The sequence below is a fragment of the Bidens hawaiensis genome, unplaced genomic scaffold, assembly GCF_021521415.1.
Source record: "Bidens hawaiensis isolate Kalapana, Puna unplaced genomic scaffold, B.hawaiensis_p1.1 tig00008029_1, whole genome shotgun sequence".
In the NCBI taxonomy this organism is placed as follows: Eukaryota; Viridiplantae; Streptophyta; class Magnoliopsida; order Asterales; family Asteraceae; genus Bidens; species Bidens hawaiensis.
In genome coordinates this window covers 603717-627080 of record NW_027491562.1, presented here as the reverse complement: position 1 = coordinate 627080, position 23364 = coordinate 603717, and the positions used below count along the sequence as shown (strand labels likewise).

The 23364-nt window shown below is 36.0% G+C and overlaps 1 protein-coding gene across 1 annotated transcript; it reads left to right on the top strand.

Annotated features, from left to right (window-relative positions):
- Window positions 1–3246: 3246 nt before the first annotated feature.
- On the top strand, window positions 3247–3734 carry LOC143636600 (uncharacterized). Its single transcript, XM_077104161.1, has 2 exons — window positions 3247–3461; window positions 3542–3734. The coding sequence occupies exons 1-2, from the start codon at window positions 3247–3249 to the stop codon at window positions 3732–3734; spliced, it is 408 nt and encodes a 135-aa protein (XP_076960276.1).
- The last annotated feature ends 19630 nt before the right edge of the window (window positions 3735–23364 follow it).

Sequence of the window (23364 nt, the reverse complement as noted above, 5' to 3'; positions counted from 1 at the left end):
GCATAACTCAAGACAAAGGAAGAATATTTATATATCCTAGAGACTATGTGCGGGAGGATCTAGACGCCTTCAGAAGACATCCGCAGGGTACTATTTACACCCGCAAGGATGACCAGAAGGCAACGTCATAGGACAGCTGTGATTACCCAACTTCATTCTAAAAAGATTTACCAAGATCCTCTCTTGGGAAACACGTGACCCTTCAGCCAATAGAAGAAGGACACCTGGCCAAGTTGTTACAACTGTGCACATGGCTAGGTTTATCTCGTCCTATCATATACGGACACGTGTCCAGGTTGTTATAACCATGAACATGGGATGTATAGCTCAACCTATTACATGAGGACACGTGACTAGGCGGTTACAAGGGCATATTTTAGAATGGTACAGCTTGGCCAATAATATTCTCACATTCTTCGGCTATAAATACCCCCCCCCCCCCCCACAATCTCCGTGAGGTAACATATTCACTTTTCACTCTATACTCTCAGTACTTAAGTACTTTATCTTCACCGGAAATTGTACTCATTCTCACGTTGGAGGGTGGTTATGGGAAGACCCTCCCCCCCCCCTTTTTCATTCCCATAACGAGCTCACGGTGCTTGTTTTGCAGGTTACTGTCATTGGACTCCTGGAGATTGTGCTCATATCGTTAGTCGGTTTGTACTTGGCCATACCCTGGAGATTGTGGACTCATTGGATCTAAGACCCATAAGAGGATTAAGTTCTGTTTTTTTTTTCATTGGCGCCATCCATGCTTGTGTTAGAACTCTGAAAATTCTTGTTGGTTGTTGGTTCGAACGATATGAGTCAATTTCTTGAGGGGTCGACAGAAACTTCTGTAATTGATAGACGTACTACTGATATCGAAGCACCTACAGGTCCTACTCTAGGTGACTTAGGACGTGTCACGGTGGAAACTCGCCGGGCTCGTACGGAATTGGGTTTGGAAGACGGATCTGACAATTCTGAGCCGGTGAGAACCCATCATCGTAGTTCCAGAGCTAGAGGAGTCCTATCCCTTAAGGAATGGTTTCGTATCCAGCAGGAGAATGTTTCTGCTGAGTACGAGCGCATGGTTCGTGAAGAGCGAATCTGTGCCCGTACCTTGGCTTATGACGAATCTCCCAGGAGATCTCTTTCCCTCCCACAACCGTGAGGAGGAGTCAGATGCGTGAAAGCATGCACACTGAGGGGTTTCCTGAAGATGAATTTGTTAGGAGGAGGCATGATCATCCTCGTATGGTCATACGCCCACCCTCCTACAGAGATGAATTTGAAAGTTATGATCCGTCATACTGTCCAAGTGCTATCAGCTATTACAGTGGGGATAACAGACTTCATGGATGGGAGGGAACTAGTCGCCCGCGTGCGGTAGTTAGCCATACCGAATACCACAGTGATGCGGAAGAAGACTTCACCAAACCGTATCGTCCCGCAGCCTTTGCTGAGAAGTCAAAATTTGTCGCGCGCATCGCAACAGCCCCGTTCACAGTTAATGCAAAGATTCCTACATCTTTGGGAAAGTACAACGGGATGATTGATCCTAGTGATTACCTGTTAAACTTTGTGGTCGTGGGAGGCGTCAGTGCTTGGACCCTCCCCTACTGGTGTAACATGTTTGCGTTGACGTTAACGGGGGCAACATGTGAGTGGTTTGAAAACTTGCCGGATGGGCAAATTCATAATTGGGACGACTTGATGGCTAAATGCTCCCAACATTTCAGTCAGCAAAAGAAGCACACACGTGATCCTTCTAAGATATTGGACGTTGTTAGACGAAACAATGAGTCTATCGAAGACTTCATTACTTGGTTTAACAATGAGAGTCTCAATATTGGAGGAATCAGCGAAGATATATTGAGAGGAGCCTTTCGCAAGAATGTGAAGAGTAATGAATTGATCCGCACCTTAACTGGTAGAGATGGAATGCCTAAGACTTGGGACGAAATAATGTTCGCGGCAAAACTGTTCGCAAGAACGGAGAAGGCTTTGGGTTCTGATAACCCAAAAAAAACTCCAAAAGTAGAATTTCAAACTCCGCGACTGAACAGATAGGCCAAATGAACAATTTGGTCAAGGCTTCAGCCTTTCGCAGATACATCGAAACAGTTTGATGCAAGGTCTCTGATAGGCAACAAGAACAAAGCAAGTGCTTCAGCGCGAGTCACCAACAATTAGACTCCATTGTCAAAAACTCGCTCAGAAATCATTACCACTGAGAACGTGAAGTTCAAAAAACCTTAGCCACTCATGAAAGGATTATTCCTCAACCCTAAGAAACATTGCTCATTTCATAATGGCATCGGTCATAACACGGACGAGAGTGTAGCTTTGAAAGGTGAAATCTAATCGGCAGTCAAGTCTGGAAAACTAGGACATTTGGTCAAAAAAAGGTATGGTAAAGGCGGACACAAGGACCTGAATGTTCACATGATTCAAGGCGGACACAAGGTTGGAGGGAAGAGGAGAGAATTTGATGAAGAGGAGTGGAAGAATGAACCTGTAATTTTTCTGCCTGTCAAAGGAGGACCTTGCAACAAAAATCCATTAATAATCACTGCCCTCATAGGTCATTATCGTTCACATTATATCTTCTTTGATACGGGAAGTACTTCGGACATAATGTATGAACAATGTTTTGAACAACTTGACGAGGAAGAAAAGGTGAGGCTGAAGCCAATTCATGCACCTGTGTATGGTTTTGGGAGTGAAGTGATGCACCCGCGAGTGGTAATATCTTATCCAGTCACACTTAGTGATGGAACTCATTCAAGAATTGAAGATGTTGAATTTTTTGTCTTACCGACGACATCAAAACATGATATCATCTTAGGGAGTGAAGCAATAGGTGATTCCAATGCTCATCCTTCTACAGCGCATGGCGTAGTAGGGGTTCCGACCCGCACTGGTGTAGCAATCATCCGCATTAACCGTCACTACATGACAACGGAAAGTTCAAAACCTAGCAAGATACCAAAGCAAGTTTAGAGAAATGAGCCAGAAAAGTGGGTGCTGAACAAGAAGTTTCCGGACCAAACGATAACGATTGGACCCGCTATCTCTGAGATAGTGAGGACATTTTTGAAGCAACTGTTAAGAAAGAAAATACACATCTTTGCTTGGCAACCCGAAGATATGACTGGCGTCCCGCGGAGGATTACGGAGCACAAGCTGCGGGTGAACCCAGTGTTCTCGCCAATTGTCCAAAAGAAACGCAAGATGGGTCCTGACTAGACCAAAGCTATGAACGAACAAGTTCAAGATCTTCTACATGCTGGAATCATCCGCGAAAGTCAGTACCAAACGTGGGTTGCCAACCCGGTCATTGTTCCCAAGAGTAACGGGACATGGCGAATGTGCATAGATTTCAAGGATCTGAACAAGGCGTGCCCAAAGGATTATTACCCACTACCAGATTTTGACCTCAAAGTTGATGTTGTAGCTCCGTTTAAGTTTAAGTGCTTCCTCGATGCATACATAGGTTATCACTAGATCCGCATGGCGACAGGTGACGAGGATAAAACAGCATTTCACACAGACTAAGGCACATTCTGTTACAAAATGATGACCTTTGGATTGAAAAACGCGGGTGCTACATATCAACGTTTGATGGACGAGGCCTTCAAGGGTCAGATTGGGTGAAATCTGAAAGCTATATGGATGATCTGGTGATAAAGAGTGTTGAAGAAGATCAGATGCTTCGGGATATTGAGGAACGTTTGAGACTCTGAGAAATATCAACATGAAACTCAATCCTATTAAGTGTTCCTTTAGGATGGAGGAAGAGAAATTTATGGGCGTAATTGTCATGGGTGTGGGCTTCAAAGCTAACCCTAATAAGGTTCAGGCAGCGGCCCGCATGCCTTCACCTTCTTCCTTCAATGAGGTACAAACTCTTAATGGAAGACTTGTGGCTCTGAATAGATTTTTGGCTAATCACGCAGCCAAATCTTACCCATTTGTGTCAACCCTGAGGAATTGTCTTAAGAAAGCACACTTCAGATGGACTGCGGAAGCAGAAAAAGCATTTCTAGAAGTTAAGAAATGTTTGATAGAATTGCCTACTCTAACAGCACCGCATGCGGGAGAGCCTTTGACGCTATACTTATCAGCATCGAATATCGCCATTGGGGCCGTCCTACAGACTGTAACAACTTGGAAATTTCAAATTATTATTTTAAATATGTAACATTCGTTACTTTTCAAATCTGAGACCCGACCCGTTTTTTTTCTTTTGTCTCATTTATTATTCGAACGGTCGTTACTAAATAAATTCCCGCCCTTGTTTAAAGATATATATTTCATTTATTTATTTATTAATAATAACTATAAATATATTCTATAATACCCCCCCCCCCCCCCTCACTAACTTATTACTACTTTTGAAGCCACACCTATAGACCAGGGACTATATTGCAAAATTACGCAAAACCTTTTCCCTCTCTCCCTCCTTCCCCGTCGACAACACCCCCCCCCCCCCTTTTTTGCTTCATGATCCATGGATTAAGGCGTAAATCACGGGATTTGGTCATAAATACACGTCAATCATTAATTTACGCGTCCAAGCATACTCTAATTATGCACATTACAGCCTGTAATCACTGATTTATCGGCATCACTAACCGCGACCCTATTGACCCCGAAACCCTATAAATACTTGTCCATTGTGCAATTAAATGGACACACACCATCCTCATTCCATCGCCGTTCAAACCCCCATTGTTAATTGTGTAATCGTGACCTGCAAGACGTCCATCTAGATCCCGTTTTGGCCGCCGGATGTTGTAGCAGATTCAACCTTAATCCATCGCTATTATAGGTATTAAATTCGTGCTTTTGCTTGTCGTCATAAGTATTGCAGAAAACCTATCATGTATTAAGCATTAACGTATCAGCTTAACGGATTGAATGTTTAGGGTTCTTATGAAATTTGGGAGTTTAGGGCTGATTTGTTTATAAATGTTTATTCTAACACATAAACGAAATACCATCCTAGACCTGTTGGTTGCTGGTGTGCATTTAACTCCTTAGGCCTCCCACTGGCGCGGGTTCGAGTCCCGGCCAGCCCCTTTTTTGGAAATTATTTTTCTTTTAATGGTTTTATTGATTTTAGAAGGTTATAATTCATAATGGTTAGTAGTAAATATCAAATAAAACTTATTTTGTTAAACCGACATATAAACCGATCTTTTCTTTCGAACTCCGGCTAAAAGCCATCAATATATTTATGTATGTATGTATGTATATTTTAAGAGATTATTTAAGGTTTTAATATTCGAAAAGGACTTTAAGTTAATATGTACATTTAAAAAGAAGTTTTAAACTAAAATTCATATTTAATGAAATCTCGTTAATCAACAAGTACTTTATAAAAGTTCATATTTTATATCGGTGTTATTATTTATTATCAATTATTCGCAATTTTAATCTTAAAATGAAATCTTTATTAATCATAAGTATATATATAAACTTCAAATGTATTTTTAGCTTAAAATAATTATTTAAAACAAATCTCTTTATTTGATTTATCCAAAGCCTTATAAATATTTACTTTATGTGATTTTGTATAATTAAAATAATGTTATTTATGATAAACCGTCATTAAATAAAAGTAATAAAAAATTGATAATAAATCTAAATCATGTTTAATTCCAAAAGAACTCTCCAGGTCATAAATCCCGAACCTCTATCTAGTTTAGGATCGTGATGGAATTCATATTTTAACTTCCGTGACTATTCTTTTAGGATATCTCGTCATTGTTTTCCCGGAGATCTTGATCTTTCTTTTGTGACTAGACGTGTCATTTCCTCTTGCTTATTTACTAAGATGAGTTTACATATCCCCCTTTTTCATCTTTTAAATTTTGGGGGTGGCATGTATACCCTATTTGAATTACTCATTTTTCCACATCTATTCAAAACACAATTCAATATATGTTTATGTGTGATTATTGCATGCTCTATGATAATGCTCTATGTGCTTAATTGTTTACTTTATGTTTGGTGGTGGGTATCTCATCCTCATCTATCCTCATCTAGTATGATCATATATTTACCCAAGTACATTGATTTTGTATCAATAAGAACGGGTCCACATCTATTTAGTTGTTTACATTTTCATAAGAATTGTAATACTCATCATTTACATATGAATTGTGATTTATCTATATATATATCTCAACTAAAACTTATGTACCCTCACCAACATTCGTGTTGACAAACTTTATTTTTATACATGCTACAGGTACAAGTAATTTACAATGTTCAAGATCGAAGAAATTAGTTTTACCTGAGGATATTATTTAAAATACAAAACATGATGTAATTGTTCTGTTTACTGAATTTGTGTATTAAATAATTATTGTCACTTTAATTAGTGACTTCCGAGCTACTGTCCAATCAATACGTTACGCCCCGGCATGTTCCGCCTTTGGTCGGGGTGTGACAGATTGGTTTCAGAGCTGAAGGCTATAAGATAAGTGGTTAGATATAACGACCTAGTAGCATGCTTAGGGTCCCTTTACGTGATATGTCTTTACGTGTTTGCACTCTGAATTATGTTATTGATTGAAGTAGCTTAAATAGTATTTGATGATTTAATATTATTCCCGTACACAAAATCACACACTTAATCCGAGGCTATGCCTCACTCTCAAAATTGTTTTCAAAACTTTAGGACGATTTAAAAAAAAAGAGAAATTCCTTAAGAAATCCCGCATTTTTCACTCTCCCTCCTTGAGGATGATTCGTGGGACGGATATGTAGTAACCGTAAGAGGGACGCACTTGTTTACCGAACCCTTGACACCAAGGCTTGCGAGCCTAAGGAAATGCAATGCGCATAAATATCAATCAACCGCGAGACCTGGTTGCCTTCCTGGAGTGTTCGGTAAGGGTGTGGAACTTATTAGGCCAAAGCATATCACACCAAACGTACCCGAATCTGCTACCCTCATTTTATCAAACGTGGTCATGTGTCGATCACACTCTTAAATCAACGATGAGATTTTTGTTTAAATTTTATTTTTATTTTGTTAAGAATGGATTTTTTTTTTCAAATTATCAATTTCATCAATACTCTAAGTTAAGGTTATTAAAAATTTTATCTTGTATTCTCATGAATTTTCACAAAACTCGAAATTTCACATAGTTATACAAACTTCCTTTTTTTTCCAAAACATAATAAACTCTTCATGTGTCGTCATTGTAGCATGTCTTCTTCCCGCCTTATCAACCGTAACCGTCGCACCAGCAACTCAGGCCGTAACCTGTCATCCCTCATCGCTAAAGGAATCGTGGAAGCCCTCCCAACAATCATCTCTCAACTCCAAACTGTGAATGCTTCTTCATCATCCACAACTCCGAACCCAATTTCTTACCCCCTCAAACAATTCAAGAGTGCCAACCCGCCAGAATACTTCGGTATCGACGATGCTACCATTCTCCTCCAATGGTTTGAAGAAATGGAGAGCATATTCCTCCACTGTGAATGTCCTGATGACAAGAAAACCACTTATGCCTCGAGCATGCTCAAGAAGAATTCCCTCAATTGGTGGAACGGTGAGAAGCGCACGCTTGGCGCCGAGGTTGCCTTGGCTTTGCCATGAGATGACCTCAAGAAACTCATGCTCAAGAAGTTTTTCCCGAAACATGAGCTTCAGAAGTTGGAAGAGGAGTTTTGGAAGTTGAAACAAGAAAGTGGGAATGACGCCATCTACAACGATCGTTTCCATGAACTGAGCCTTCTTATCCCTCACATGGTCACTCCCCTTGAACGTTCAACTGACAAGTACATCTCGGGTTTGCCTATGCAAATCCAAGATTCCATCCTGAGTCGTGACCCTCAAACCCTCCATAATGCCATCACCTTAGCCGGTACCCTCACCGAAAACCACGTTAAGGCCGGGACCTTGACGCGGAAAAATTCCAAGAAGCTCAATGATAAGCCTACATCCGAGCCCACCAAAGAACCCAAGCCTGAATCTCCCAAACCCGAGTCTTCTAAGCCCGAAACCTTCATGTACAACAACAACAACTCTCCCCACTACCGCAACAATAAAAGAAAGTCAATTTCCCAAAACTATGTCTTGGCCCAATCAAAAGCCCAACCCACCAAGAAGCCCTACACAGGACCCCACCCATTATGTGATACGTGTAACTTTCACCATTAGCCTAACCTCAAGTGTCGACAATGCACCCATTGCAATCGATTTGGTCACCTCTTTACCACATGTCGTGAACGCAACCAACTCATGATGCAACCATTTACCTCACCTCTTACCCAACCCCAAACTTTACCGTATGCTCAACCGTTTACTCAAGCACCCTCAACTATTAGAGCTTGCTACAATTGTGGAGACCCTAACCATAATCGCAATGCATGCCCAAGACTCGCACACATGAACCAAATTCAATCCTATCCAACCCAAACCGCTCAATATCAAGCCTACCAAGCCCAAGTAAATCAACTTCAACCAATCCAAGCTCAACCCATCCAAGCAATTCAAGCCCAACCAATTCAAGTCAACCAAATCCCAATCAACCAACCTCAAGTGACCAAGCTACTCAAGGGAAAGTGTGTTACATCAACGGTTCCCAAGTCTAAGCCTAAGGCTATGGTAGTGGAGGGGCTACAATTGGGGGCGAATTGCGCCATGTGGCGCCCAATCAGGAAGGGGTGGGAATTTGTTTTTGGGGTGTAATGGTGTTGTAGGCTAATATATATACATATATATATATACCACACACAAACATATATAATAATAATAATAATATAAATATATATACATACATACAATACACACACACCACATATACATACATATACATCTCCAGCGACAAGAACAATCCGCCCCCGCCCAAATAGCCCCAAAAATCGCCCACGGGGGCGGTGTTGTAGCCCCTGTCGCCCATTCCTCGCCCCAATCCATCGCCCACTACATATGGCCTAACCCTTTATGAATACATGCTACGCAAAGACGTTTCCTTTATTTAATTCTTTTCATTTAAATATAATGTTTTGACTTCATTAAATCTCCAGTTTTGTTATGAATGAGAATTATGGCTATTTATAATGGTGTTCAATCACTCATTTATTCCTATTTTGTCATTTAGTGCACTATTTATTATTACACAATTCATTATCATGATTTAAGTGGTCTATGACCGGTTAATTACCGAGACTATGTGCATGGTAATGTGCATAGTTATCTAATAGTACCGTATTTGTATCATAAACGACCTATGACCGATTTCCTACAAACGTGTTGGAAATTGGGACTATGAACATGTGTTGTACATAGTTATCTAATAGGAGTCACATATACAAATTTTATTTCGATATTTTAATACATGGCTACCCAAACCCTCCAAACTCACCTCATCCTCATGGTACTCTTATCTCATCTCATCGATTTTATAATCTTTGTTTCAAACCTTATCTATTATTATACTCATAAGTCATGTGATTTGTTTGTTGTGTGAACCTATTTATTATTACGTGAATTTTCTCGTCATCTCAAGTATTTTCTCTACATCGTATGTGTAAGATACTTATATAATTTTAAAATTTTTCCTCTATCTGTTTATTTCATTTTGTTGTTATTACTCTCGATGGTTAATTTCAACAATTTCGTCATTTTTTTATTTTACTAGTTATTTATGATCATTAAATTTCCCTTATTTATATATATGTTCATTGCTCTCAATCAGATGATTCTATTTAAATATAAAAAAATGAAGTTTTATTTTACCCATGTTTTCACACACGCACAACGGGGCGAACCATGTGCATTATGCGACGATCTAAATAATTATGAGTGCACGCATAATTATCAAAATCCTCGCATGGAACTCATGGTTAATACGGTTGTGTGGCATACCTCGGAACCCAGGGTGATTTTGGCTAACGGTACAAATATCGATGTGATAAGGGCATGGTGGATACGCCGCTGGTACATCCTATATATAAGTGTCCTTATCATGCCTTTCGTTTGTAGAGTTATTTGGGTCACCTGAAGACTGTGTTATTTTTTTTTATAAAAAAAATTATTTCTTTCTTAAACCTTACTTTTTTCTTTATGTTATGTTTTATTTAATTTCGGGACGAAATTTCTAAAATTTGTGAATCCTGTAACATTCGTTACTTTTCAAATCCGAAACCCGACCCATTTTTTTTTCTTTTGTCTCATTTATTATTCGAACGGTCGTTACTAAATAAATTCCCGCCCTCGTTTAACGATATATATTTCGTTTATTTATTTATTAATAATAACTATAAATATATGCTATAATACCCCCCTCTAACTAACTTATTACCACTTTTGAAGCCACACCTATAGACCAGGGACTATATTACAAAATTACCCAAACCTTTTCCATCTCTCCCTCCTTCCCCGTCGACAGCAATCCCCCCTTTTTTTGCTTCATGATCCACGGATTAAGGCGTAAATCACGGGATTTGGTCATATATACACGTCAATCGTTAATTTACGCGTCCAAGCATACTCTAATTATGCACATTACAGCCTGTAATCACTGATTTATCGGCATCACTAACCGCGACCCTGTTTACCCCGAAACCCTATAAATACTTGTCCATTGTGCAATTAAATGGACACACACCATCCTCATTCCATCGTCGTTCAAACCCCCATAGTTAATTTTGTAATCGTGACCTGCAAGACGTCCATCTGGATCCCATTTTGGTCGCCGGCTGTTGTAGCAAATTCAACCTCAATCCATCGCTATTATAGGTATTAAGTTCATGCTTTTTCTCGCCGTCATCAGTATTGCAGAAACCCTAACATTTATTAAGCATTAACGTATCAGATTAACGGATTGAATGTTTAGGGTTCTTATGAAATTTGGGGGTTTAGGGCTGATTTGTTTATAAATGTTTATTCTAACACATAAAAGAAATACCATCCTAGACCAGTTGGTTGTTGGTGTTCGTTTAACTCCTTAGGCCTCCCATTGGCGTGGGTTCGAGTCCCGGCCATCCCCTTTTTTTTTGGAAATTATTTTTCTTTTAATGGTTTTATTGATTTTAGAAGGTTATAATTCATAATGGTTAGTAGTAAATATCAAATAAAACTTATTTTGTTAAATCGACATATAAACCGATTTTTCTTTCGAACTCCGGCTAAAAGCCATCAATATATGTATGTATGTATGTATGTATGTATGTATGTATGTATATTTTTAATAGATTATTTAAGGTTTTAATATTCGAAAATGACTTTAAGTTAATATGTACATTTAAAAAAGAAGTTTTAAACTAAAATTCATATTTAATGAAATCTCGTTAATCAACAAGTACTTTATAAAAGTTCATATTTTATATCAGTGTTATTATTTATTATCAATTATTTGCAATGTTAATCTTAAGATGAAATCTTTATTAATCATAAGTATATATATAAACTTCAAATGTATTTTTAGCTTAAAATAATTATTTAAAACAAATCTCTTTATATGATTTATCCAAAGCCTTATAAATATTTACTTTATGTGATTTTGTATAATTAAAATAATGTTATTTATGATAAACCGTCATTAAATAAAAGTAATAAAAATTGATAATAAATCTAAATCATGTTTAATTCCAAAAGAACTCTCCAGGTCATAAATCCCGAACCTCTATCTAGTTTAGGATCGTGATGGAATTCATATTTTAACTTCCGTGACTATTCTTTTAGGATATCTCGTCATTATTTTCCTGGAGATCTTGATCTTTCTTTTGTGACTTGACGTGTCATTTCCTCTTGCTTATTTACTAAGGTGAGTTTACATATCCCCCCTTTTCATCTTTTAAATTTTGAGGGTGGCATGTATACCCTATTTGAATTACTCATTTTTTCACATCTATTCAAAACACAATTCAATATATGTTTATGTGTGATTATTGCATGCTCTATGATAATGCTCTATGTGCTTAATTGTTTACTTTATGTTTGGTGGTTGGTATCTCATCATCATCTATCCTCATCTAGTATAATCATACATTTACCCAAGTACATTGATTTTGTATCAATAAGAATGGATCCACATCTATTTAGTTGTTTACATTTTCATAAGAATTGTAATACTCATCATTTAAATATGAATTGTGATTTATCTATATATATATCTCAACTAAAACTTATGTACTCTCACCAACATTCGTGTTGACAAACTTTATTTTTATACATGCTACAGGTACAAGTAATTTACAATGTTCAAGATCGAAGAAATTAGTTTTACCTGAGGATATTATTCAAAATACAAAACATGATGTAATTGTTCTGTTTACTGAATTTGTGTATTTGTTTTGATATTAATGAATTAAATAATTATTCACTTTAATTAGTGTCTTCCGAGCTACTGTCCAATCATTACGTTACGCCCCGGCATGTTCCGCCTTTGGTCGGGGGTGATAAAATAAATACCCGATCTATTTCGATGTTCGGAAAATTTTATCGCGTTTATCGAGTTACTTAACTATTATTATATTATTGTTTAATTATTTATATAATATATAATTATAACTTTCTAGTAATGACAATAATCACCCTAGACTAAACTATTACCTTATTTTGTATCCACCTGAAATCTTCAAGGACCAAAGTGCAAAAATCTGATTTTATAATTCAGTTAACCCAATAACCCATCCCCTAACCCGTATTCATGATCCAATAATCCTACCTGTGACTTGTTTACGTATCTTGCGCCTTAATCTTCGCGTCTAACATGGAATTGCTCTATGTAAATTAATCTTCTTACCTTAATCGACCTCACCGGCGTAATTGATTAGTAAACAAGATCAACAACGAAACCAATTGATTGTATTATTACCGTCTTTAACCCGTTTATTGATACCAATTAAATCAATCATAACAATTCAATTAAACGCTCTGATAGAACCCTTATAGCAGCGCCAACATTACCCCTATGTCTAATTGCGTTATAAAGATACGTTGTATCATGTTCTTGAGCTTCTTCGTTCCGTCTACAAGTGGTTATAATTAACCCGTGTATAATCATCACTAGAGGATTTCTCGTCGGTAATTTTCGAAGAGCGTGACCCTTGTTTGCTACCGTTCTCACCAGTTTCTAATTTAATCATTATCTCTTGCTTAATCGCTAAGGTGAGTATTTCACTCCCCTTCTTTTACTTATTTTTAACCGTTTTGGGGACATATGTGTTCATAGATATTTTCTATTATATATAGTATCCAACCGCAACTGTCTATCCTTGTGTGTTTATCAGTTTGCCTAACTTGCTTTATTTTAACGTTATTGCTTACTTCGGCAACCGATGTCCATTTTTATGACAACGGTTTAGTCCTTGCTTGGTAACCAATGTCCATTTATATGGATTGGTTGAGCCCTTTCTTTATGGTTTGTTTGATTGTTATGTGCTATGGCTTAGCTGTATATCTCAAATGAACAGTTTGCACTTTTACTTATTATTATAGTGTCTCAAATCTGGTGTTATACTCACTCAACATTGTGTTGACAAATCTATTGTATTTTAATGTATATGCAGGTTGTCGTGTAATGTGATGGTTATCAAGATTGTTTGACGCAACTTAGGATGCATGTTAGAGATAAAGATACAAGAATTTAATTTTGGATGTTTATTTTACTTGTTTATTTATGAGTTTGATGTACTTGACTATTTAATAAAATTTAATAGATATTGACACTTTTAATATTGCATAATAGTAACTTGAGAGCTATGGGCATTCAGTTCACGTCCCGGCATTTCCGCCGTAGGTTGGGGTGTGACAGATTGGTATCAGAGCCGAAGGTTTAAGATAGGTCGTTAGTGGTGCCTTAGTAACATGATTAGGAACCCCATATGTGCTTATCTGTTTGCCTTATGTGTTCAAAAAAAATTGTTTACAACTTTCTTAGATAATTAATTATTTATTTTTGTATTGTTATGCACAAACACACACAACTTCAAGGCTATGCCTCAACCTTCAAAGAAAATTTTTCGTAAATATTTTAAATCAAAGTAGATTGCCTTTTTGTTATTGGGAAATTCCTTAAGAATTCCCTACTTTTGTTTTTACTTCTTCATCTTAAGAATAGGTAGCATGACAAGTTCCTCTCGGCCAAAGCGGAACACTACTGTCATACGACCGACACCTTAGGTTGGTTTTTAACCGAATTCACGGTGGTTCGTGGCTAAACTCGTTTTTTCCGATTATTGTGTTTTGTTATTTAAATGGTTAGTTGAATGAAAATTCAATGGAACCCATGCGCACTCCTACTATCCATTTCTCTGTTTGTTTTATGTTTTTGTTGGAGTTCATCAAACGTGGTGGTTCACGGGATGCTCCAACTACTCATATTTCTCTCGTTTGTTCATTATTAAGTTTGGTCGGTTAAAACGCCATGTAACGCTCATTGGGTCGACAAATATATTGTATTGTTAATTCATTAATTAGTTGGGACAATCAAAATGCCATGTAACGCTCATGGGCTGTCCAACTCAGTTGCTTTTATTCGTTAGTTTCGTTGGGCCATTCAAACTGCCATGGAAAGCTCATGGGAAGCCAACACACAATTTATGTTTCGTTAGTTTATCTCAAAGTTAAATTAATTAAAAAAATTAATTTTTAAACTGATCTATCTCCTCAGGTAGTCACCGCACATTAATCATAATGACTACATCACCTAATAACTATTTACGCTATGTGCCCCCTTACTTTATAAAATTTTATTTTTATTTCTCATGATATGACACGAATCCCTCACTTATGAAACAATTAAACATTTTATTATTTGAATGTTTTCCTCAACTTATCATCCATCTTGTAAATCTTTATTTTTGGTCCTCGTAGAATGTCTCGCCTAAATAACCACTGTCGTCCTCGACATCAATCGTCTGGTTCTCATGACCACCGCGTGTATAGCCAAGGAATTAACTACTGTAACCTCTAAAATATAAACTCAAATTCAAAACATTAATACAAAAAATTCAAAATTGTTCATTAGTTTCCTTGATTGAAATATTAATCTATTTACCCCTACTCATCATCGCAACAACAACAACAACAACGACAACAACAAGCGCAAGTCTAATCATAAAAATTATGCTGTTAATCAAATCAATTATCAACCTTGACAAAATCAAAGTATCCCGAGCAAGAAACTCTCCATCGGTATTCACTTGTTATGTCCCACTAGTAACTTTCGTCATTCGACTAAATCCTCATGTTGTTTTGCGCCCAATGTAACTGCTTTGAGCATCCTTGCAAATACATGCCCTACACCGCCTAATGCACAAGCCCTCCTGCAACAGTCTATCCCTCATGCTCAATCTGATGCCACTACCCGTGCTTGCTACCATTCAGGAGACCCTAATCATCATCATGATATGTGCCCTCAGATTATCCATGTCAATCAAGTTCAAAGTATAGTTACACCCTACTACATTACCCACCAAGTCCAAACCTATCGATCCCACGTCCTTCAAGCTCCTCCCATCAATCAAGGCCTACCATACATAACCCAAGCTTACCGAGTTTCACACCCGCAAGCTCAAGTTTACCAAACCTAATCTAATCAAACCACCCTCTTGCAAACCACTCACGCTCAAGTTATTCAAGCAATGTCGAATCAATCTACCTCGACTACTCAAGCTCTTATGGATCAAATCACTCAAGATGCTCAAGATTCAAGGTTCTAAGTCACGCGCGACTGAAGATTCAATTTCAAGCTACTAGAAGACTTGCCGCTTGTCGTATTCTATCTTACTTGAATTTGACTTTTCTGCTCTATATCGACTATTTAATAAATTTTGAATTAACGTTTCTATGAATTATTGAAGTACAAATTAAGACTTTATATTATTATGCCCCTCGAGTAAAGTTTAAAATTATCCAAGGGTTGTTTTATAAAATTCTCCATTTTAAATAACCAAACTATAAACTTTTGTCTATTTAAAGACGTCACACTTAAAAATCCTTTCCCTAAAGGAATTCTATTCTTAAAAATTATATTTTCAAACGTTTTGTAAACCCACACGGTTAGAAGAATCATGTGGACCATCCGACGATCTAAATAATTATGGTCCAGAACATAATTATCGAAGTCCTCGCATGGAAATCATGGCGCATAAGATTGTGTGTCATAATATAGAATTGAAAGTAGTTGGGATAATGGTACAAATGTAAAGATGATATGGACATGGTGAATACGCCGCTGGTACATCCTCTATATAAGTGCCCTTATCGGATTTCCATTTAGAGCGTTGTTTTGACTATCCAAAGTCCTTTGTTATGATAAATATTTGAATTATACTTAAGATTTTCTTTTTCTCAAAATTTAATGGTGTTGCTATAGCATTAGTTAATTTCGGTACGAAATTCCCTAAAGTATGGGAGATTGTAACAACTCGGAAATTTCAAATTTTTATTTTAATTAAATACCCGATCTACTTCGATGTTCAAAAATTTTTATCACGTTTATCGAGTTACTTAACTATTATTATATTATTGATTAATTATTTATATAATATATAATTATTACTTTCTAATAATGACAATAATCACCCTAGACTAAAACTATTACCTTATTTTGTATCCACATGAAATCTTCAAGGACCAAAGTGCAAAAATTTGATTTTATAATTCAATTAACCCAATAACCCATCCCCTAACCCGTATTCATGATCCAATAACCCTACTCGTGGCCCGTTACGTATCTTGCGCCTTAATCTTCGCGTCTAACATGGAATTGATCTATGTAAATTAGTCTTCTTACCTTAATCGACCTCACCAACGTAATTGATTAGTAAACAAGATCAACAACGACACCAATTGATTGTATTATTACCGTCTTTAACCCGTTTATTGATACACATTAAATCGATCATAATAATTCAATTAAACGCTCTGATAGAACCCTTATAGCAGCGCCAACATTACCCCTATGTCTAATTGCGTTATAAAGATCTGTTGTATCATGTTCTTGAGCTTCTTCGTTCCGTCTGCAAGTGGTTATAATTAACTCGTGTATAGTCATCACTAGAGGATTTCTCGTCGGTAATTTCCGAAGAGCGTGACCCTTGTTTGCTTCCGTTCTCACCGGTTTCTAATTTAATCATTATCTCTTGCTTAATCTCTAAGATGAGTATTTCACTCCCCTTCTTTTACTTATTTTTAACCGTTTTGGGGACATATGTGTTCATAGATATTTTCTGTTATATACAGTATCCAACCGCAACTGTCTATCCTTGTGTGTTTATCAGTTTACCTAACTTGCTATTTGCTTGCTTTATTTGAACGCTATTGCTTACTTCGGCAACCGATGTCCATTTTTATGGGAAAGGTTTAGTCCTTGCTTGGTAACCAATGTCCATTTATATGGATTGGTTGAGCGCTTTCTTTATGGTTTGTTTTATTGCTATGTGTTATGGCTTAGCTGTATATCTCACAGGAACAGTTTGCACTTTTACTTATTATTATTATAATAGTGTCTCAAATCTAGTGTTATACTCATTCAACCTTGTGTTGACAAATCTATTGTATTTTTAACGCATATGCAGGTTGTCGTGTGATGTGATGGGTATCAAGATTGTTTGAAGCAACTTAGGATGCATGTTAGAGAAGAAGATACAAGAATTTAATTTTGGATGTTTATTTTACTTGTTTATTTATGAGTTTGATGTACTTGACTATTTAATAAAATTTAATAGATATTGACACTTTTAGTATTGCATAATAGTACCTTGAGAGCTGTGGGCAATCAGTTCACGCCCCGGCATTTCCGCCGTCGGTTGGGGTGTGACACTAATAGATAGAAAAATATCCAAACGCCTATCTATTACGTTAGTAGAACGTTGGCATACGAATTGCATCGATTGGAGATAGACTCCACTAGGCCTTTTCTGGTTAGGTCGGTCAAGAACCTCCTTGATCTATACAGGAACAATTATAACAACTCGATTATAAAGCAGAGTAAATTGGTTCTGATTAAATTCAATATTCACGTTTGGAGGGCATAAATGGGTAAGATGCCTATCCAAGTGGCTTTGGAAAGGAGGAATATTTGGGTTATGTTTAGGCTTTGTGACTTGGAAATCGAGCCAACTAATCATGTTTCACGGGGTGCTTAGTGGCCTCAAGAGTGTGGGACTTTGCTAGCTCGTGGTGTAAGGTCATTTTTATCTTAGCTTTTTCAGTTAAAGACATGTTGGAGCTTCACTGCAGTTCGGACTTGAAGGATAGCAAGAAGATTGTTTTTCACAAGATCATAATCATAGCTTGTTAAAGAAATTGGAAGTCTTGGAATGAAAGACTTTTCCAAAGCAACGAGATTAAAGTCGAAGACATCATAGGTGATCTTAAATCAAGTTTTTGGTTTTTTTTGTGGTTCAACTGTTCAAGTATAGGTCAACGTATTGGTCTATAAATTGGACTAAGGGATGTGATTCGATTTAATATAAGTGCTTGTCGTGGGACTTCTCTCCGGGTTTTTATAGAGGGGTGCGTTTTTTTGTTGTTGTAGGCTATGTAGCACGGGAACGGATACGGGACCGGGGAACGGGTACGGGAAAACCCATAAATCAAAAATCCAAGATACGGGTACGGCAAAGATGTGGCAAAAAAATTATAAAAAAATAAAAATATATATTACATAGATAATTCATTATTAATAACAAATAAATAAATATATAATTTTTATTATATATAATGTCATTTAAACATTTTATGTATAAAATTACAAGTTGATGACCAAATGTAAACTAGTATAGATAGTGAGAGTTAAATGTTGAAATGCATAACCTAATTTAATACTATTTATGCAAATGTTAACAAAGTTAGGGACTAGATGCAAACAATTGAAAGATCAAGGGGTTTAATGTTTAAACCTAAACTTATAATTTAACCTAAAACACTTTAAAAAATATCCAACCGCCTCTTCTTCTTCTTCCATCTTCTTCATCGGTTTTCCGGCGTCGGAATTCTTCGCCGGAATACCCTATGTGGCGCCGGAATTCATCGGATACGTCCCGGAATCGTTTGTTGACCGTCTCCATTTAATGGGTTCGTTCAAGAAACGTTTCTAACGCGTTTCCGACGTGTTTTCGTCCCCGGGACCGGTATCCTAACCTCCCTGCCGTCCCTGTGCATTAGAGGTTGTAGGTTGGTTTTTGCTAACTTGTTTATAAATATTTACAGTTTGAAAATAAAAAAATAAGTATCTATATCTCACATTCTCATTAATCTTTAGCATGCATAAACAAATTTTCAAACAATTTGACCGTGATTTTTTAAAATAAGTATAAGGTATGTTTGGCTGAAAGTAAAGGAATGAAGAGGGAATGGAATGAGAGAAAGAATAGAATGAACAAGGGAATAAAATGGATCATTACCATTCCTTTGTCTTTTTCAGTTAACCTATGGAAATGAAATGAATAAATACTTTATGTTGTTTGGTATCCAAAAAAAATTGTATGAATGAAACAGAAATAATAAAAACACTCCATCTCAAAAAATATTTATTGTTTTACAAAAAAAAAACTGAAATGGCGATGATGATGGTAGCTCCAACGGCGAAAATGGTGGTGGTGGTGGGGTGGCGGTGGTAGCATTGGTAGTGATGGCGATGGTAGGGTGGCGACGACGGAGGTGGTAGTTAGGCAGCGATAGTGATGGTGGCGGTTATGGTCAGGTGACGGTGGTAGCACTGGTGGTAAGGTGGCGGTGGCGGAGGTGGTGGCGACGGCGGCGGCGATGGCGGTCAGTGGTGGTGGTGGCGATGGTAGTGGTGGTGGTTATTGTTAGGTCATGGTGGTGTTGAGAAAGTATGGTGAGGGATGAATGGAATGAAAAAAAAAAGAAGGGGGTGGGAAGGAATGGTTTTGATGGAATTAGATTCTATGTGTAATTGATGATTCCATTTCATTGAGCAACAAACAACACCTTTTTCATTCCCACGTAATGAATTATTTCATTTCTCATGTCATTCCTGCATACCAAACGCTACCTAAATATTAAACATGTATATATAATTATTTTAAAGTTAAAGCAATCATATATGTTTTAAATTAATTTGATTTTAGTAGGCTTTTCTTAATCTACGCTGACTGTTTTTCATTTATTTCTTAGAGCGGCTTTTGTAAAAGGTAAGAAATTTGGTCTATATGGGTTTTGTCATCTATTGCTTTTATAGCTAAATAATTAAAAATTGTTTAGCTATTAGTTAAATGCGTTTCATATATTATAAAAGATATTAGCTTTTATTCCCCGTATTACCCGAGTTATTTTATATTATTCGTTTTTAATATTTATATATTTTTTTAAAATTTTAATTTTATTTATTGTAAGAAAGTTAATAATATACTCAGAGTTTGATGATGAGAAAGTTTCACAAATAAGTTAGATGTTATAACCTGATTTAAAAGTTACCCGTGTTTGGTGAAACCCATGATCCGTTTATTTTTTTACTATAAAATTGTTTCTTAATTATAAATAATCTTTTTTTTTTTAAATCCAATACTAATTTTTAATCTCTCTATTTTATAGGATATTCATATAAAATATTTGGTGAGATTAATTTTTAATATAATGAGACATTTTAACTCGTTTATGGGCTAACGGGGTTTGGTAAGACGCATTCCGGTGAAGTTCAGTCAATGCATGAAAAGCCTCAATTTACAAATAAAGCAATCTGATGCCTTGAGACAATATAAGAAGCAACTAGAGAGCTTTTAAAAGTTTCGTTTATATATATTTAAGATGAGTAAATAGAATTTTGAGAATGATGGATTATGTAATTTTTTTTCCGAACGGCAAATTATGTAATTTCGACTGTTAATAAAATTTCTTGAATCTATAGTATACTTTTCAAAAAAAATATATTTTTTAAAATGTGAACTAGTGAGAGGTTTATCTGTCAAGATTTGGGTTGGGGTGGTTGGAATTGTAAATAAGCTTATGAATCCTAATGTGATCTTGGATTGGACCGGCTTTGTTAAATTGAAGCCTTTGGGTAAAAATTTGATCGAGGCTATTTGTTTCACCTTGGCGGATGATTTCTAGATATAGAAACGTGATGGTGTTTCGGAAGATCAAGGACAGAAAGGATACGATTTTCGATGATGTTCTTCGGCTTTCTTATCTATAGATTGTTTATAAGAATCGAAAGTTTAAATTGTTTTGGATATAGTGGTTTAAAAATCCACTTTTTTTTGTTTGTAAGTTTTCTTATCTAATTTCTTGCTAGTCAAAGTTTATAAATTTTAACATTCTATAAAATATTTTATAGTACAAAAGATGACAATTCGATATAGAATAATAATCTACTACAAATATTAGGGTAAAGTTAAAATACAAAGGACAACAAAAATGAGAAGGGTGAGAAGGAATCCAATCCATTGATTTTAGATTTGAATGGCTGAGATTAATTTAATAAATAAAAATTGACGAAAAGGGCATTAAGGTAATAACTCATCTTTGTTGACTTTCTCTCTCCACATGCATGACACATGTCAATTCCCCCATCATTTTAAAATGTCCATAACTATTTCATACGACATTATTTTTTTTTTAAATCACCATAATAATAAACGCTTTTTTATCTTTAATATGAGTATCATATTGTTATATAAAAATAAAAAAAATTAATGGGTTTTTTTAATTGTGTTTTTTTTTGTTTATTGTGTCATTGTGTAATATGTTGTTTCCATTGTATTTTACGTTTCAAGTCATTGTGTAATGCGTATTCACCATTGTGTCTTACGTTTTAGGTCATTGTGTTAAACGTATTCACCATTGTGTCTTACGTTTTAGGTCATTATGTTATACGTATTCACCATTGTGTTTACGTTTCAAGTTATTGTGTAACATGTATTAAGCATTGTGTTTTATGTATTAGATAAAAAGACACAATTGTGTGCGAAAAGACACAATGACGAATAAAGACACAATGAAAAGCGAAAATACACAATGGTGTGCGAAAATACACAATGACGAAAAAAAGACACAATGACGAAAAAAGACACAATGGTGTGCGAAAAGACACAATGGTGTGCGAAAAAAGACACAGTGACGAAAAAAGACACAATGATAAGCGAAAAAACACAATGACGAAAAAAGACAATGGTGTGCGAAAAGACACAATGACGAAAAAAGACACAATGAGAAGCGAAAAGACACAATGACGAAAAAAGACACAATGATAAGCGAAAAGACACAATGGTGTGCAAAAAGACACAATGACGAAAAAAGACACAATGATAAGATACACAATGGTGTGTGAAAAGACACAATGACGAAAAAATACACAATGGTGTGCGAAAAAAGACACAATGACGAAAAAAGACACAACGATAAGCGAAAAGACATAATGACGAAAAAAGACACAATGGTGTGCGAAAAGACACAATGATAAGCAAAATGACACAATGGTGTGCGAAAAGACACAATGACGTGATTTTTGTTTTAAATTTTATATAACAAAAATCATACTCATATTAAAGATAAAAAAACGTTTGTTATTATGATGATATTTTTAAAAAAAAAATATCATACGAAAAAGTTATAAACGTTCTAAAATATTGGGGGTATTAACATGTGTCTTGCATGTGGAGAGAGAAAATGTGTACAATTACCCATATACCCTTTTTCTTTTGGTCCCCACTTGACTTATGTCAATTATTTATGGCTTCTCACACTTCTCATTTTTGTCACTCTTTGTAGAATAACTTGACCCACAAATGCTATTTAAACTTGCGTCATCCTTAAGTTTTCACCGTCAAGACGATTCCACGTCACACATAAGCCCATTGACGTCCATAAGTCCTCCATTGCATATGCCTTGAGGGGAGATAACTATTTGTAACATTACAGTAAAGTTTATAAAATATAGATTTGTAAAAGTTTAAAAAATCCTAATAAAGTTGTAGTTCTAGATAATGTTTTAAAAACCGATATTTTACTTGTAACGTATTGGACTAAAAAATGGTACAACCGGTTGAACCGGATTATACCGGGAGGTTCAATCAGTTGAATAGTTTGCCTTATAATTTTCTATAAATGTAATTTAAATCAAAAAATAACCCAAAACTAAATGATTCCTATAACAAAACATAATCCAATATTTAATCCATTTTAAAAAAATAATGTAAAAGCACTCAATTTTAAAAAAGTAGTTCTAAAGTCTACACATTTGAATGTTAATTATTGAATGTTAATTATTATATTAAAAGTAATTTTGAAAAAATATGGGCAACAAACATAAAAAATTTCTCGGGCTTAAAACCGGTTTGACGGTAAAAACCGGTATTTTAGACAAAAACCGACAGTACAATGTTTTAGCAAATCGGTCAAAAATACCGGACTCAAAATACCGGCTAGTGCGT